Raw genomic sequence first — 17,814 nt, 5'->3', positions numbered from 1 at the left:
AAGTTCAGTGTATTGCCTTTTTAAGTGGGTAGAGAACCTGAGACCCAAGAAGGCTGACTTGATTAGAGCCATAGTTAATTTGTTAACTAATGTGAATGCATTAGTCAATTTTTTTGCAATATTAGGAATTGGTCCCAGGGCCTTATGCATGCTGAGAATACAGTGTACTATTGAAATGTACCACCAGCCCATATGTTTTGTTTATTTTTTTAACTGTTGTCTGAATTTCCAACCTTTGGGAGATGTTAATTGTACCATTAAATCATTAAGTGAGTTCAGAAGATACTAGAATTAGACTTTTTACCTGCTTTCGTTATTGATTATTTATTTAAAAGTTTTTAGTTTGGAAATAAGACCCTTTATTTGGAGTTTATATGGCTAACTCATAATTAGTTGAATGCCCTTAAGTGACTTGAGTTTGTGCTCTTCTGGCTGCAATGGATAGTGCTCGACTCAGTGCTGCCAAGTCCTCTCCCATGATGGAGACAATCAACATGGTGAGTTTCCAAATACAACTTGAAAGCTCATTTGTTTCTCTTTAGGTACAGTTCTTCAAAGACTTCATGTTGTGTAACATGAAACAAACCAAAGGGGGATGCATTGATAAAATACTGTGAATCCAATTTTTCTTTCAAAAATTTTAAGTTTTTAATGGGTATATAAAAATTGTACATATCTTGGACATTTTTCTTAATTACTAATAGAAGTAAATTTTTTGGATAGCAGAATTACATGGAAAACAACCTTAGTCTTATTATTTTAGTAAGGTTCAGAGGCATGCTATTTGTTTATTTTTATTTTATTTTATTTTATTTTTTATTGTCATTACTTTCTGCCTGCTTCTGAGAAATTTCTTTGGAAAAGACCATGAAATTGTAAGCTTTAGAGGTATTTTAATGAAATTAGTAGTACAGAAGATTGGTGTCAGGAACTGAGCAATAGAGATGTGTTTCGGATGTCAGAAACATTGTGTAGTGAAGCATTCATGGTGCTTTGAGGTTCTGAGTACTGCAGTTCTCAGAGTCTTGGCAGAGCTGCCTTCTGGGTACACTTCTGTAGTTACTAGTAAGAGCTTGTTGCTCCTGAGATTGTTTTCTAAGAAGACCACAAACTGGACAAGAATAAGGTTGTTAGTGTCACTGGGGACCATTGCCAGTGTTTAGTCTAAGAATCTTATGTCTTAGTTGTATATTGGAGAAAGTGATAGCAATATTTAGCAAACTTCACTTGGAAATATTCATAAATAATGAATGTCCATAGACATTTTACATTTTAAAAATGATAACAAGCTAAGGTGAAGTCATAAGAAATTGACTTATTTGGAATCAGTTTTAATCTATGCATTTTATATTAGATATAGATTGATAGGGGAGATTGAAAGAGAGGTTCTTTATTCTTAGGTAACTCTTTCCTCTTTTAATAAACTAATTATGTTTTATTTCAGTTTTAATGTTGAACCATTAGCGAATTTTTCTGTTTGCAATACTGTGGTAGTTTAAAATATTCAACTGGAGCAAAAGCAAACTAGTGATTTTTCAACTTTATGTTAAATCCAATGGGTATATATTTGACATGGGTAGTTTTTTAGATGAATATATGATACTAACTTCATTATTTGCTTAGGCTTGCCTTTGTTTTTATTATTTTCTCAAAGTGCCTGCAATATCTTGATGTGTCGGTGCTGGGAGAGCTAGTTCCTAGGTTATGTGAACTGATCAGAAGTGGTGTAGGTCTTGGAACTAAGGTAAGATTGTGTGTTTGTGTGTGTGTAGAGAAAAGTTGTTGTCATTTAGCTAAGGCTGGCCTTCAACTCTATTATATACCGTAGGCTGGTCAATCCTCCTGTCCTAGCCTAATATTGGAAGACGTGTCATACTACACACATTACCACACCCAGTAATGTGTGTCTGTGTGTGTTTATGTATGCCCATGTGTAGATGGAAGTTTCTGTCTGGTCCCACAGTTCCCTTTAGACCCAAATTAACATACAGAGGCTTATATTAATTATAAACTCTTTGGCTTTTTGCTCAGGCTTATTACTAATAAACTCTTACAACTTAAATTAACCCATAATTCTTACCTACTTTTAGCCATGTGGCTTGGTACCTTTTCTCAGTAAGGATTCTCATCTTGCTTCCTCTGCATCTGGCTGGTGACTGTGTCTCTGTCTTTCCTTTTCCCAGAATTCTTCCAGTCTGGTAGCCCCACCTATACTTCCTGCTTGGCTACTGGCCAATCAGCTTTTTATTAATCCAATACTAGTGATAAATCTTTACAGTGAACAAGAACATTATCCCACATTACCTGTGCATGTGGAGCCTACATAATATTTGTTTGTTTATTTTGAAGCAATGTCTCCTATAGCCTCATCTCAGCTCAAACTCCCTATATAGCTGAGGATGGCTTTGAACTTTCGATTCTTCTGTCTATCTTTCCTAGAACTGGGATTATAAGCATCATGCTTGTATGCTATCTTACATGCTATCATGCTCTGCTTGTCTTACAGAACTGGGATTATAAGCATCATGCTTGTATGCTATCTTACATGCTATCATGCTCTGCTTGTCTTACTGTTTTTAGTAAAATTATTTCTGGTTGTCATGTAAGCACTTTTGGATTTTCTATTATTACCAGTCAATGGAGAAACACCCTTATCTGTCAAGGAATATTCATTTTAGATAGTAATTTACTAATTTTCATGTAAGAGCAATAAGTGTTTGGATAGAAAAATATCTTCTTTTTGAGAGTCTTAAAAAAGGTCAGATACTACCTTCATCTGCTTACTTTTTCCTACTGTAAAATTTTGTTGTTGTTGTTATTTTAGACCAAATCTAACTCTGGGGTGTCCCCACACAACTGTTCTGCCTCAGAGTTTGCAGTGCTGGGAATGTGTGTGTCATGACATTCAGCTGCATCTCATTTTAAAAGAAATGACTCATTTCTTCTCATGATAAAGTTATTTCACTTATAGTTAGCATTTATAAATCAGGAGAAAGTTAAAAAAAATCATCTGTTTATGTTTCTGAATGTTTCCCTCCTGTGTGTTTTTTTGCATGCATATCTTCCACATTGTGTTTGTTAAAGGGTATGTGATGTTGCTCTGCTTGTGGCAATACATCCTTTATTTTAGTCAAACAAGGGAGATTTGACTTTTCAGCTTTTAAAAAGAAATTAAAGAACCATACATAAATCTGATTTCTTTGGAAATTCCTCAAAATGAAATTGTTACTGCAGTTGTTTGTGATAACGCATCTTATTTGGAGAATTATGCTTTTTTTCTTTCTTATTCATAGTTCTTGCTCTGTATGTTTACAATGCTTTGCTTTTACTATGTTGAATCCCAGAGGAACTATTAGACTTCATATGGTTTATCTTTAAATTGCTGGGGCCTAAAAGAAGTGGCTTGATAGAACATTGTGACATCACACTTAGACCTTTGTTTTTGTAACCTTAAAGGGAGGCTGTGCCAGTGTCATCGTTTCCTTAACTACTCAGTGTCCCCAGGACCTAACACCTTACTCAGGTGAGTTTGTAATATGTAAGGAGATACTTTTTCATGGCTGTGCTGATTTTAGAGTTTTAAAGGGAAAATTATTTGGACATGCTTGTGTGCTTTGCTTTCATTCAAACTTGACACAGTTGTTTTGTTAGCAAGCTTTTATTGTCTTACAAATAAGTTTCTCAGTGTTGTAAAGAGATAAAAGTACCTTTCATTCTGCAGAACTTTACTCCCTCTTTTTTTTTTTTTTTTTCCTGTTTATAACTAACTTTACATGTTTTTTTTTCTCTCTTCTAGAAATCCTGGTAGAATTTTTGTATATAGCTCTCAATTTTGTATCATTTCCACAATATTCTAGACATAGGTTTATTTTTAATTTTTAAATCAAATGAAAGAAAGGGAGTAGGTAGAACAAATAATATTCAAAAGATCTAAACTACTATGTAGTAAATCTGATTAATTTCAGGGTTATGGGGTGTTTAGTTCTAACAATGTAACAGACTATTTGGCCAACCACACAAATAGATATTTTTATGTATTCCTATAGGTAAACTTATGAGTGCTTTGCTTAGTGGCCTAACAGATCGGAACAGTGTAATTCAGAAATCCTGTGCATTTGCCATGGGCCATTTAGTTCGGGTGAGTTGAATTTCTTACTCAGTTAAGTACAGCTCTGGGAATTACCAACAGCGAGTGAGTAGAGTTGTTTGTTTTCCAGACGTCACGGGATAGCAGCACTGAAAAACTGCTACAGAAGCTCAATGGCTGGTACATGGAGAAAGAAGGTACCTTTTTTTTTCTGTTTTATGTCATTTGTAAGTTTAGGTATTAACCAAATAAACTACTGTTTTTGTAGGAACATTTTTAATTGGTTTATTTAGATCATTTTCCCTGAAAAATAGTAAATGCTTACAAAATTTTGGTTTCTTCTTCTCTTGAGAACCTATCTACAAGACCTCTTGTGCTTTGACTATTCATGCAATTGGAAGATACAGCCCTGATGTATTGAAGAACCATGCCAAAGAAATTCTGCCCTTGGCCTTCCTAGGCATGCATGAAATTGCTGATGAGGAGAAATCTGAAAAAGAAGAATGTAATTTGTGGACTGAAGTGTGGCAGGAAAATGTACCTGGTTAGTAAATGGTAGCTGCAAAGTAAATGTGTTTCTTAAGAACATAGCTGGAATTTTGACTCATATTGTTTCTTCATAATTTTTCAAGGACTTGAACATGTGTCACATTTAATTTTTAGGGCCTCCTAATTTCTAAGTTTTTGAAGTGCCACTCAGAGCTCTTTTCTTTGACTTGTTGCTGTATGTGTGAGAGAATATAAACTTTCTAAACAAAGCAAAACCTTACTTAGGTTAGTTGAATATAATTGTGATTTTATGTGGTCTTAGAGTATTATTGTAGAGCTGTATTTTTAACCTTGATACACATTAGTGATGATAAACTTTTTTGAATAATATCTCAGCAGTATGTCATAGTTCATGAATTCCTGCTGTTACATAAAGAAGCTGCACTACTCCCTGTGTCTAACTTTAGCAAGTGGTGTGTATGGTTTATGAGTTGACAGTCACTGCTTTAGGTAGATGGCACTGACTTACATTTAAAAATTATTTTTAAAATGTTTTCTTGTCACTTGAGAGGTGTTTTAACTTTTCTTTCCTTTTACATGTAGGCTCCTTTGGAGGTATTCGATTATATATGCAGGAGTTGATTGCTATTACCCAGAAGGCCTTACAATCGCAGTCTTGGAAAATGAAAGCCCAGGGGTGCAATTGCTATGGCATCAATTGCAAAACAAACAAGCTCTCTAGTACCTCCATATCTGGGAATGATACTGAGTGCTTTGGTGCAAGGCCTGGCTGGAAGAACATGGGCAGGAAAGGTAAAAGAAACATTCATGTTAAAGAATCAGGACTGTATCTTTCTATAGAGTAGGAATCTGATTTGATGTGACTTTGAATTACTTTTGCAGGTAGGTTTTCTAGCTAGTGAATTTATATCAAAGTATGTCTTATATGTTCTTGAATAAAGCCTAGTAATTTTAGAGATTGGAATATTTTACATATTCAGCTGTAGAAGTTACCTCTTAAACCAGGTCATCATTTTGTGCCCACTGACCTTCAGTAGAGCCAGAATTGGCCATTTGTGAAATTAAGTACATTGAACTACTTCTAATCCTGGCTTGATAATTAGAAACTTCTTATACAACGGGTATAGAAAAAAATATGTATAATGAACATTCCATGGGAAACGTGATTGTGGCAATATTTGCACTGTATTTTGTAAAGTGGCCACCATAGTGTTGTGGTCATAATAATGGATTGCCTGGTGACCTTGGTTACCGGTTCTTGGGCTTTTATGAGTTAGAGATTGGTGGTTTGGGTAGAATTCAGTAATGTGCATAAGTGAATAAATGTTAGTTTTTGTTGTGGTAGTTATAAAATATTCAATGGGGTGATTGTAGTCATAGTGCAAAGAATGTGAAATGTAGGTTTAATAGTATTTCTTCATCTTTAACTTATCAGGAAGAACTACTAAAAGCCATTGCCTGTGTGGTGACAGCTTGCAGGTAAGTATTTTATTAATGAATTTAATGTGAAGCTTAAAGCTATAGTTTTTTTTTTTTTTTTTTTTTTTTTTTTTTTTTTTTTTTTAACTATTCTGATATTTTTGCATGGATTCCATAGTACAGAGTTAGAGAAGTCTGTGCCCAACCAACCCACCACAAATGAAATTCTTCAGGCTGTCTTGAAGGAGTGTTGCAAAGAGAATCTCAAATATAAGATTGTAGCAATCAGCTGTGCAGCTGATGTTTTGAAAGCCACCAAGGAAGACAGATTCCAGGAGTTTTCTGATATTGTCATACCCCTCATCAAGAAGGTAATGGCTACCTGTATCATCTTAGATTTTCCTGTCCTGGTTATGTATTTTTACTAGGACAAGTTTAGCAGTAAAGTAACAGAAAATCCCCAGAATATTATGGCCTCAAACAAGGTAGAAGTTTGTCTTACTGGATAGTTGGAAGCCCCATTAAGTCTTCAGGGATCCTAGAGACGTATTTCTTATACATTGTCCTCACGGTCTGTGGTTTGTGTTTCAGGCAGATGACCAAGGATATAAAGTTAGGATCATAGTAAAACATTTAATTTCTCTCAAGAAAATTTCTAGAAACAGAAACATATTGCTTTGATTCGCCTTCCATTGCTAGCACATAGCCCCATTTGGCAGCAGATGAGGCTAGGAAAGGTAATTTTTCATATGGGCACTCTTTCTCCACCTGTGGGAGGAGGAAGAGAGTACCTATATAGTGAATAGCTCTTAATAAATTCTACCTTGCCAGCATGTGCACATGCCAAGTAGTCATTTAGTGTGAAGACAAGTATTGTGTGTTGTATAGTACACCTCTGCATTGTCTTGGGGAATTTTGGTTGTAAAGAAAAATGACAAATACTTAATTTGAAACTGAAGTACTCATCTTTTAATAAAGTGGACATTGCAAGGAAAGAGGGATGTAGTTGGTCTGTTTGTTTTGGTTAGTTTTGAGACAGGCTCATTTTATTATGTACTGACGGCCATCCTAGAACTCACCATGTAGCTGTGTAGACCATTGTAGCCTCAAACTCACAGAGAGCTACCTGCCTTTGCCTCCTGAGTCCTGAATAAAAGGCATGCACCACCACTCCTGGCTTGATCTACTTATTTTTAAAGCATCAAACATTATCGCTTGTGTTGCTCCTAATTCATATATCTGTTTTCTTTCAGTAATAAGGCTGTTTTAGGTATTTCTGTGGTAATGTATGGGTTTTGGAGATTGGTATTTTAAATAGATTATGTTGTCTGTGAACTTGTTTAATTACTTCTGGCTTCTTTACCAGTTTTTCAAAAGTTGTGTTTGGGTCATTGCTAAGTTCTCTCCATCTTTAATTCTCTTGATTCAAATGCACATCTTTGTAAGTTACTCTCAGAGTAGTACATATTCGGCATTTTTTTTCACTTTCATTTACAAATTCTTTTAAAGTATTTCTGAAATTTATTAGAAATGTATACTCTTAATACAAACATAAGAACTCATGGTAGAGAACTTAGCATTTAGTTCTTGGTCAATATCTCCTGTTCTACACTTTGATTGTTTTAATAGTATAACTGTAATTTGAAGAAGGAAATAATACAATTTTCTTTACCTTTTTTGAAATGTCCTAGAACTCACTTGAAAGCATGGGAGTTCGGAGCACCAAAGGTGAAGATGAAAATGATAAGGAAAGAGAGCTGCAGCTGGAGTCTCTGCTGGGTGCCTTTGAGAGCTTGGGCAAAGCCTGGCCCAGGAACCCAGAAACCCAACGTAAGCATCCCAACACAAACTTGTAGAAGTCCTGTAGCCAGAAGTCACTTGGCAAGAACACAGAGTTTCTTCATGGCTTAGTAATAGTTCTTATGTAGTCTGAGTATTAATAGTGAGAATATCCTATATCTATTTTACTCTTACACCAGCAAATAAGTACATGATTGGATCACTGTAGTATTAGGGATACTTTAGGAAAGTATCACAGGGGCATGGAGAAATAACTCAGTGGTTAAGCACATTCACTAGCTGCTCTTCTGGAGGACCCAATGAGTTTGAGTCCAAGCATTCACATCCATCTGTAACTCCTGACCCAAGGCATCCAAGAGCACTCATGTGGTGCACAGATAAACATCCTGACAAAACACCCATACACTAAATAAATAAATAAATAAATAAGAAAGATAAAGGTAAAAAATATATCTTTAAAACAAAAGTATCACAGACTGGATGGTTCAAGCAACATATTTTTTTTTTTTTCCTTCTTGATTTTGATGGGTAGAAGTAAGTACAAGATCAAGTAGACTTGGCTTCTTCTGAGACTTTTCTACTTACTTTGTGAATGGTTGCCTTTCTTGTCTTTACATGGCTTCCTTCTGTGCTGCTGTGTCCTGATCTCTAGTAAAGGGATTAGAAGCCTACAATATTAGTAGAATTCCTTCCTTTCAAAATTGCTGGCCTTGCTATCAAGTCTTCAGTAAGCAAGTGATAGTTATTTTATTGAGAAACTCATGGCATAGATTTTCAGAATTAAATATATATTAACAAAGGATTAAAAATAGTAAACCTTGATTAATGGTTCAAGTTGTAGTTACAGCCGGCCCATTGACAAGGCCTTATATTTGAACAGATGCTAAATATTTTGTCTTGTTCTAGGAACTACAGTCTGTCCCAATGAATTATCTCTGTATTTATTATTTGTATATGTATATTTTCTTTGTATAGTATATTTTCTTTGAGCCCATCATTCTTTGTGTAGCATATGAAGAATTTCTCAAAAAAAATTATCAATTTGTGAGTGGTTATGAACTATAGTGGAAATTGGATTGCTTGATTAACTTGCCTCATAGCTAGAGAAGGGTATAAAATACTGCTAAGAGTTTGGGAGAAATTCCATGTCCACAATTAAAGGCATTTTTTTTGTGCCTTTCCTCCACTTTTGTCTGTTTTTAATGCTGCATATTCTTTTTCTCTGTCCCTCCTTTGTTATCTCTCACTTTTTACATATTCCCTCCTCTGACCCTCTTCATCTTCTTCCCAGGTTGTTATCGTCAGGAGCTGTGCAAACTGATGTGTGAACGACTAAGACTCAGCACATGGAAAGTGCAGCTAGGTGTCCTCCAGTCGATGAACGCCTTTTTCCAGGGGTAATTTGCTTCATGATTCAGGTTTTTATTTTATTTCCCTATTGAATGGAATTCTTAACATTTGCACATTTTTAAAATAGAAAATAGATTCTTTTCTCACACAGTATATCCTAATTATAGTTTCTCCTCCTTCTACTCCTCCCCCACTTCCCTCCCTTCTGGTTCTACTCCCTCTGTCTCTCATTAGAAAAGAACAGATTTTCTAAGAGATAACAACCAAAAGTGACAAAACAAAAACTATCGTATCAAAGTTGTACATGCAACCTAGCAGGAAGAAAAGTCTCGAAGAGCTATCACTAAAGTCAGAGACCCACTCATTCTTGGTCAGGAGTCCCATAAAATATTAAGCTAAGAGCTATAATGTGTACTCAGAGGTCCAGGTGTAGACCCATGTAGATATGGTACTTGCTGCTTCCATCTCTGTGAGCTCATATGTGCCTTGCTTAGTTGATTCAAAGGGCTTTTTCTCCTGGTGTTCTTAATCTCTGGCTCTTATAATCTTTCTGCCTCTTATTCAGAGGAATTCTTTGACCTCTGATTTGATGTAGATCTCTCATTTAGACTCTCTCTACATAATGTCTGGCTGTGGGTCTCTGCATCTGTTTCCATCCTCTTCTGGAGGAAGCCACTTTGATGATGACTGGATAAGGCACTGATGCATGAGTACGGCAGAATATCATTAAGAGCCATTTTATTGATACCCATTCTTTTTAGATCAATAGTGTTTGGTTTTACCCTAGATCTCTGGGCTACATAGTTTCTGGTTCTTGGTCACCTAAGCTGTGTCAGGTGTGGATTCCTTCTCAAGGAGTGGGTGGCCCTTAAGTCAAAATAGGTATTGGTTGGATGCTCACACAAATTCTGTGCCAACATTGCCCTAGTGTATTTTATAATCAGGACAGATGATAGGTCAAAGGTTTTGTGGCTGAGTTAGTGGCCCCCCTTTTTTTGTTTTGTTTTTCTGGTAGACTGCAGAGGACTTTTCCACACCAAAGAGACTAAAATGTAGCGGTAAAGGCTCCCTGTAGACACTAGTTCAACATCTCCATGTTCAGTGAATTGTGTGGGTGTTGTCCTGGGCAATGGGACTCCACTATCAGTTTTTAGAGAGCAACCTTTTGTCTTAGCAATAGCCTGAGTTTTTTGAGGATTTCTGTGAGACCCCCTCCCCCCTGCCTGACCAACATCTCAGTTGAATGCAGCCCAGTCCCATAAGCCTCACCTGGCTACAAAAGATGGCCAGTTGAGACTCGGTACCCGTCATTATTCACCTTCATAGATTCCAGGAAGTTTTCACTGCACTATGCTTCCATACCACCCTGCAAATTCCCCCCAGCTCCAGCCATCTCTGCCTTCTTTTCCTCACCCCATGTCCTCCACAGCTTGTAGTTTCTTGCCCCCTCCCCTCCCTCCTACCAGCCTGCCTTTAAAATCTATATTCCCCTCCCAGGAAAATTCATGCATTCCCCCTAGACCCTTTCTCTTTATCTAACCTCTCTGGGTCTATGGATTGTGGCTTAGTTATCATTTATTTAACAGCTAATATCCACAGATAATTGAATACATACCATATTTATCTTTCTGGGTCTGGGTTCCTTACTCAGGATGTTTTTTTGTTTTGGTTTGTTTTTTGTTTTTATGTATTTTTGTTTTGTAGTTCCATCCCTTTGCCTGCAAATTTCATGATGTCATTTTTAAACAGCAAAATAATACCGTATTGTGTACATTTACACAGTCTTATAATTAATTTAGATACTACTAGTATATGAAATATCATGATAAGTGATATGTACAGATAGAAGTTATGCTAGGAAGGTTTTAAACTGTTAGTGTTGAGTGACATTGTATGTCACTTTTATGTTTATAGGTTAATGCTTTTGGAGGAAGAACATGCAGATTCTGAAGCTCTGGCTGAAATTCTTCTTGAAACTTGTAAATCAATTACTTACTCTTTAGGTGAGTGTAACTAGAATTTGAATAGTTTTTTGTTGCTGTTATTTATTTTGTTTTTGATGCTGGTGCTGGTGATCAGGCACAGTCCTTCATGCGTGCTCTTAGGCAGGCACTCTACCACTCAACTATATATCTTCACCCCTTCTTTGTTTTGAGTCAGGGTCTCTTTTAAGATATTTGTTGCTGTGAAGAGACACAATGACCATAGTAACTCCTACAAAGGAAAACATTTAATTGGGGCTGACATAACAGTTTCAGAGGTTTAGTCCATTATCATTATAATGGAAAATGGCAGTGTTCTGGCCAGGCATAATGCTGGAGAGGTAGCTGAGAGTTTTGTATCTTTATTCACAGGCAGCAGAAGACTGAGTGCCACACTGGGCTTAGCTTGAGCGTATGAGATCTCAGTGCTGGCCCTATAGTGACACACTTTCTCTAACAAGGTTATATCTACTCCAACTAGGCCATATCCTCAATAGCACCACTCCCTATGGGCCAAGTATTTAAACACATGAGTCTATGGGGTCCATTTCTATTCAAACCACCACAGTCATCATACTCAGCTCAAGTAAACCTGATTTTAAAACTAAGGAGCTGAGTCTTAGGATCTAGCTGTCTGGATCATTGCTGACTGTTCTATTTATATACCATATGTACCCTGACAAGGGTGTTTTATCCGGAATTACAGTAGAATTTTAGATTTACCTTTACGTCAGCATTAAACATTTTTTAAAAATAGTTTCCAGTTTTATAAAACTGTTAAAATAGCTCAGTTAGTACCTATATATACTTAACAGGAGTTATCAGCTAACACTGTTGTCCCCTTTATCTTTTGGACTTCTTTATCTTTATCCTGAGCCCTTCAAAAGTGTATTGATTATAACATGTTCCTTTATTTTTAAGTTCTTGAGAGTATATTTTTTTTAATTAAAACTGTAGTTATCAAATTTATACAATATTGCATGAATGCAGGTTTTACCAGTTTTTTTTTTTTCTCATTCATATTGTAATTTCTCAAGTAATTTTTTGGTTGGATCTCACATCCCCTTCAACTCTCCATTAAAACATACAGCCCAGGACCAAATATTAAATACAATTATCATAATTTTATAGTTTATCACACACACACTCTCTCTCTCTCTCTCGCTCTCATTTCCCTTAGACAGGGCTTCTCTGTATAGCCTTGGCTATTCTTGAACTTGCTCTGTTGTCCAGGCCGACCTCTGCCTCCAGAGTGTTGGGATTAAGTGGTGCACCATCCTTCACTCCTGGCCTTTATAGTCACTTCTCATTTGGCACATTCCTTTGGCCTCTCTTTCTCTTATATTATACTCATGATTTTGAAGGATAAAGCCTTTCCCTCCTTTTTTTGAAAAAATAACAATTCTCATTTGTTGTTTGTTTGGCATTTCGTCAGGCTTGGATCTAGCTTATGAATTCTGATGTTAATGTGTTTTTCCTCACATCAAGAGGTATGCAATGTTCACAGCTTTCCTAATTTTTCATTGTTAACTTTGTTTACCTAGTCGAGGTACTGTGGATTTTGTCTCTAATATCATTCTTATTTTTCCTTGTATTTAATAGCATACTTTATTATTATTATTATTATTATTCAATTAATCTCTTCAATCTATTAAACAGTTTGTGAGAAGACACTATAAGACCATGACTTACATGTATTACTCTTTGAAGTTTATCCTTTAGATTTTGTATGCATTGATGATTCTTCTCTAAGCCAGTTCTTTTCTATGGTGTTATTTTTTTTTTTTTTTTTTGTCAACTCTAGGCCTTTCTCCACATTAACTATTTGGTAGTTGCCATTTTAATTTGAACAAGATTCTTCTCTTCTTCCTATTTCTTTATTTATGCATCATTAGTCATTATTAATTCATAACTCCCCACACACACCAACCTCTCAATGTTTTATAACTAATTATTTTTAGGAGTTAATTTTAATTATGTGTACTTACACTAGTGTCCTCACAGTCCAGAGGTGTGAGGTTCTCATGAAACTGAAGTTACAGACTATTGTGAGCTGCCAGTGTGGGTGCTACGACTTCAACTCTGGGCCTCTGAGCTGCATGAGGATTACATGGTGCTGATCCATCTCTCTAGCTCCTGATTATTGTCATTAATTAATTTGTTATTTAATTGTCTTAGATATTACTAATGAAAGTCTCTGCAAGCTGATTCCCCTGTCCCTTTGAGGGGGGTCACTATCATTTTTTGTAGTACTTCACTTCCCTGGACTTAGATGCATAGTAATTTTGGTTAGACAATTCTCCAAAAAACTCAGTGCCTTTTGTGAATGAGTATGTACCAACAAAGCTTGTTTTGTTTGTAATTCTTGGAAGTAGCATGCTTTTGTGGCTATAGAGCTGTAAGCTAAATGAGGATCATGCAGATCAAAGCCCTGTTTTATGTATGACATAATTATGACATGTGTTTGGGATAGTGTGTTTTGATCTCCTGTGTCTAAGATGAGTCTTTCAAACATTAAATATATTAGGGCTAATATATTTGGCTGTCAACAGTGCCTCAAAATAATGAATGTGGACATAGAGCATAATTTAAATATTTGATAATAATTACCAAATAGAAGTTTTCTTCAAAAATGAATCCACAGAGTTTTAACTTTTTATGTTTCGGTAACACTAATTTACTCTTGGGAGTTCTGTTTTTAAAACATACTTATGAATTGCCTATTTTCCTCCTTAGAAAATAAGACCTACTCATCTGTGAGAACAGAAGCTTTATCTGTGGTAGAATTGCTGCTTAAAAAACTTGAAGGTGAGTTCTGATTAGAGTACCAAAAATCCAGGATACTTTGTGACATACACTTTCGGGATATTTTTTATTTGTTTTTGCTAATGGTGTAAAATACACATTAATGTATATGCACATACAAGTAGACTATAGAGAACTAAAGTCATTAAATTTTAAAGATTTCAGATTTTTTTTTGCATGTTCTTCTTTTTTAATGTAAAAGTATCATTCTCATATGAATACAAAATGGAAACATATCAGTGATTCCAATAGCTTATGATAACAGAGTCAGTCAATGTGACAAGAAAACTATTCTGGACTTTAAAGCTCAGGTGGATTTCCCTGGCTGGCAGTACCACAGATAAATTGTCACACATGATTGTTTGGGGACAAGTAAGCAATATATATGGAAGAAAACAACAGAAGCCTATGAAAGATTTCAGTTTTGTTCCCTATATTTATACATTTCTAATGAATTATTAAGCTATAGTTATCTTGAGAAGTAATTGAAGTTTTTTCATCGTGAACTTTTATATAATCTTGGTTATCACAAGAAATGGTTAGTTATGATAGAGCAGAGCTTGTGGGGTGTATGTTTAATAACAGGCTGTTTTATCAGAGACCCAAAAAGCATGTTTTTGTCCTACTTTCTCTGTCTTTAAGAAACCTTACAAATGCTGTGTTGTGTTAATGGGAGAAGAAAAACAGCTTCTTTTTTTCCCCCTGTTACATATCTGTGTCTATTCCTCCTTCCTCCTCCCTTTCCTTCTCCTTTTCCTAGTCTCCTATTCCATGAATTAGTAGTGCAGAGATGAAATGGTTTTCATCATAAACTTGTGAGTTTGACATTTGTACTTTCCCTCTTTTTGCTTAGCAACACCTATCCTAGGTATCTGCAAAATGGGCCTTTTAGACTCAGGATAACTAAATATCACCTAGTGTATTTTTTTTTTTTTTTTGTCTTAAAATAAAAAAGCTTAGCCATATGGTTGAATTCCAAGTTTTCTAGGTAGATATTAGATGTTCAAGATGACAAAAGTAAGCTCAAACAACTTGCTTAAAGCTGGACATGGTAGTATAGGCCTATAATCCCAGCCTCGAGAGGTAGAGACAAAAGGATCAGGAGTTTAAAGCCAGTGTGAACTACATGAGATCTTGATGCAACAATAATTACTTACTTTAAGGCACATCACTAAAAGTGACAATGTTATAAATGGAGTTAAGATTTGCTTTCTTATTTTTTTTAAGTATCACAGTGTTTATTGATAGATACAGCTATATAAATAAAATCAGGGCATGAACATGATAAATTAAGTAGACGTAATTTCAATACTGTAATAAGAGGGACCAATCCAAATTCTCACCATTTGTTTCACACTCTGAAAAACCACTTCAGGGCATTAAAGATCTCTCAAAACTGATCAGTTTTGTGTAGGTAAGCCATCTTTCTTTTAAAAAGACTTGTGCACTTGCCCAGGCTCAAGGATATTCAAATCTAGCACATAAAGCCCATTACTAGAGGTAGAAATACAGGCAATATACTATTTTGGCAACAACCATCAATTATAGTTAAAAAATTTCTCTGTAACAACCAAATGGATAATCAAATACTGCAGCAATTCAAGTGTTACTGAGCAAAGTGCATCTCTACAGTATTCAGTATTGCTATTCAGTTTTCTAACTTAAAACAGCTTATCTTATTTTTTTTTTTAATTTCAGTATATATATGGTTCTCCAGGGCTTTTTAAAGGAAGGGTAATAAAGTGTTAGCTACTTAAACTGTACAGTTTTGAAACTTCCCTTTTTTTGCATGTGATGTGGCTGGGATGACTACTTTGCCCCTGTGCTTTGATGCTTCGTTCTTCCCAGTTTGCTGCTATATAAGCTTATCTTCCTTGTCTCATTCTTACTGGGGAAGGGGTGAAACTCCTGACATGCTTTCAGGCTGTTGTCAGGGATTGGGTTTGAGACTTCTATCCAACCTGTGATTGTTATATACCATTCTCTTAATTATAGAGTTGCTGTGTGATTGTTTCGGGGATAGGATATATTGAAGAAAGGGTTAAGTTTTCTTTTTTTCTTCCTTGATTGTTCTGTAATGATTTTCTTCCTGTTTTCTCCCCATTTAGAAGCTAAACAGTGGGAAAGTTTGACGGCGGAATGTAGAAGACTTTTGGTTGAGTCTTTAGCTACTATGGAGACAGACAACAGACCTGAGCTGCAGGAGAAAGCCACAGTATTGAAGAAAACACTTGAAAGTCTGGAATGAATGAGAATGGGAAAAAACAAACAAGTGCCATGTTCTTTTGGGATTGGAAGTTTGGAAATGGTGGTATTCTTTAAAAACCAAGGTGGGGGGGGTGGGAGTAAAGATTACTCTGTAGCATGCATCATTCCTTGGCTGAAATAAAAAAAAAAAAAAAAAAAACCCTTAAATTTTGCTCCTTTTAGCTTTATTTTACTTGTCTTTAAAGTATGTGGGCTAAATGAGCTTAATAGAACTTGGGTTTTCAAAAGGTAGTTGTAAATAAGTATGCCAGCCATCATTGCTAAAAAGAACTGAAAATATTATAAATGAACTACAGGGTAAGCTGAATTAAAATCTTAGCACTACATCCATGCTAAAATTATTTCAGGAAGGGACCCTGTAAATCACTTGACTTATAACCCCATTTCTTGCACACCTGAAGTAATAGGAGTGGGGATGACAGCTTCCTTTCTAAGGCTGGAGTCAAGGCCATACCCAGAATTTAATGTCCTGTCCTGGAAACTTTTCTCAACCAGTTACCAAGCCAATGTTTCCTTGCCCTGCCCTAGAAATTCCCAAAGGGAGCTAAACCCTTATTTATCACTTTTGAAAGTCAGATTATGCACATTGCCTGTGATAGGTAATCAATTTTTAGGGAATGGTTGTTCAGCATTTTTATAGGTTGAGAATAATTTGGGTTCCATAAAATTCTGGTCAAAGTCCTTATACCTGAAGATGAAAATAGATGGGAACAAGATATTTTCTACTTCTTATTGTGATGCATACAGTGTGACATGGTTGGATAGATGGAAAGCCTTTCATTTAACTGTCTAAGAATTTCTCTTCCTTAAATGCCCTTTCTCAAATTGGCATACCACTCCAGGAAAACTGTCGTTGCCAGGGTCTCCCCCTGATTTCTGCTGCTCCTGCACCTGCTGAAGGGTGCAAAGTTAGTTTAACTTAAGTGTTTATGGTAAGCTAAAAATTCTATACCCTGTCTTGGGTTCTGGAGCACAAAATAGATTTATACATTCAGTACTGTCCCCTTGATGACATCAACACCTGAAATTTCTGTGGTCAATATTTTTGGTGGAAACTCCATTTTTATTAGTTTGGTATTCTCCAGATCAGTGTATTTAAAATATTTTGAACTGTGACTCACAATAAAAATAACCTTTTACATCATGACCCAGAATGTGTGTGTGTGTGTGTGTGTGTGTGTATTTATGCATGTTTGAATGTAAAAATCTTTAACTGAAATAAATACTTCAAGAAGAAATAGTTGCAAAGTTTGATATACTTTCATCTGAGGTGTGTGTCTTATAAATGTTCTTCAGACTCACTGAATTCATTTCCTAACTCATAACTAGGTTGCTATTCCAGTTTGAACAACATTGAGAGTACCTAAATTTCTACTAGGGTTTGAAATTGTTTCTGGTTGAAAAACGGTTTACAACTAAAACCTTCAGTGCTCACTTAATTATCATCTTTGCTGATTCAGGACTGTACTAGTGACTTTGTAGAATGTGATGAATTTTAAGCAATCTGGTGTAGATTGTGTTTAAGAATGACTTTTGCATTAGAGAAAAACGAATGGCTTCAAATGTTCTTCAGAAAACTGATCTCTCAGGACT

The 17,814-nt window shown here is 35.7% G+C and overlaps 1 protein-coding gene across 2 annotated transcripts; it reads left to right on the top strand.

Annotated features, from left to right (window-relative positions):
• Window positions 1-425: 425 nt before the first annotated feature.
• On the top strand, window positions 426-16,448 carry LOC127224730 (proteasome adapter and scaffold protein ECM29-like). Of its 2 annotated transcripts, XM_051187858.1 has the most exons (9): window positions 426-497; window positions 1,655-1,744; window positions 3,457-3,523; window positions 4,047-4,138; window positions 4,218-4,284; window positions 4,440-4,631; window positions 5,180-5,389; window positions 6,033-6,076; window positions 6,195-6,354. In XM_051187858.1, exons 1-9 carry the CDS (start codon window positions 438-440, stop codon window positions 6,237-6,239), a joined length of 867 nt encoding a protein of 288 aa, XP_051043815.1. In that variant the 5' UTR covers window positions 426-437; the 3' UTR covers window positions 6,240-6,354. The 2 variants fall into 2 exon arrangements, with proteins under 2 accessions (XP_051043815.1, XP_051043814.1); XM_051187857.1 differs by lacking the exons at window positions 426-497; window positions 1,655-1,744; window positions 3,457-3,523; ... (1 more) ...; window positions 4,218-4,284; window positions 4,440-4,631 and adding exons at window positions 7,708-7,846; window positions 9,108-9,213; window positions 11,081-11,169; window positions 13,885-13,956; window positions 16,062-16,448 and having other exon boundaries at window positions 5,185-5,389; window positions 6,195-6,387.
• Window positions 16,449-17,814: the final 1,366 nt, after the last annotated feature.

This window comes from Phodopus roborovskii, unplaced genomic scaffold, assembly GCF_943737965.1.
Source record: "Phodopus roborovskii unplaced genomic scaffold, PHOROB, whole genome shotgun sequence".
Lineage (NCBI taxonomy): Eukaryota > Metazoa > Chordata > Mammalia > Rodentia > Cricetidae > Phodopus > Phodopus roborovskii.
This window is presented reverse-complemented; position numbering and strand designations above follow the sequence as displayed.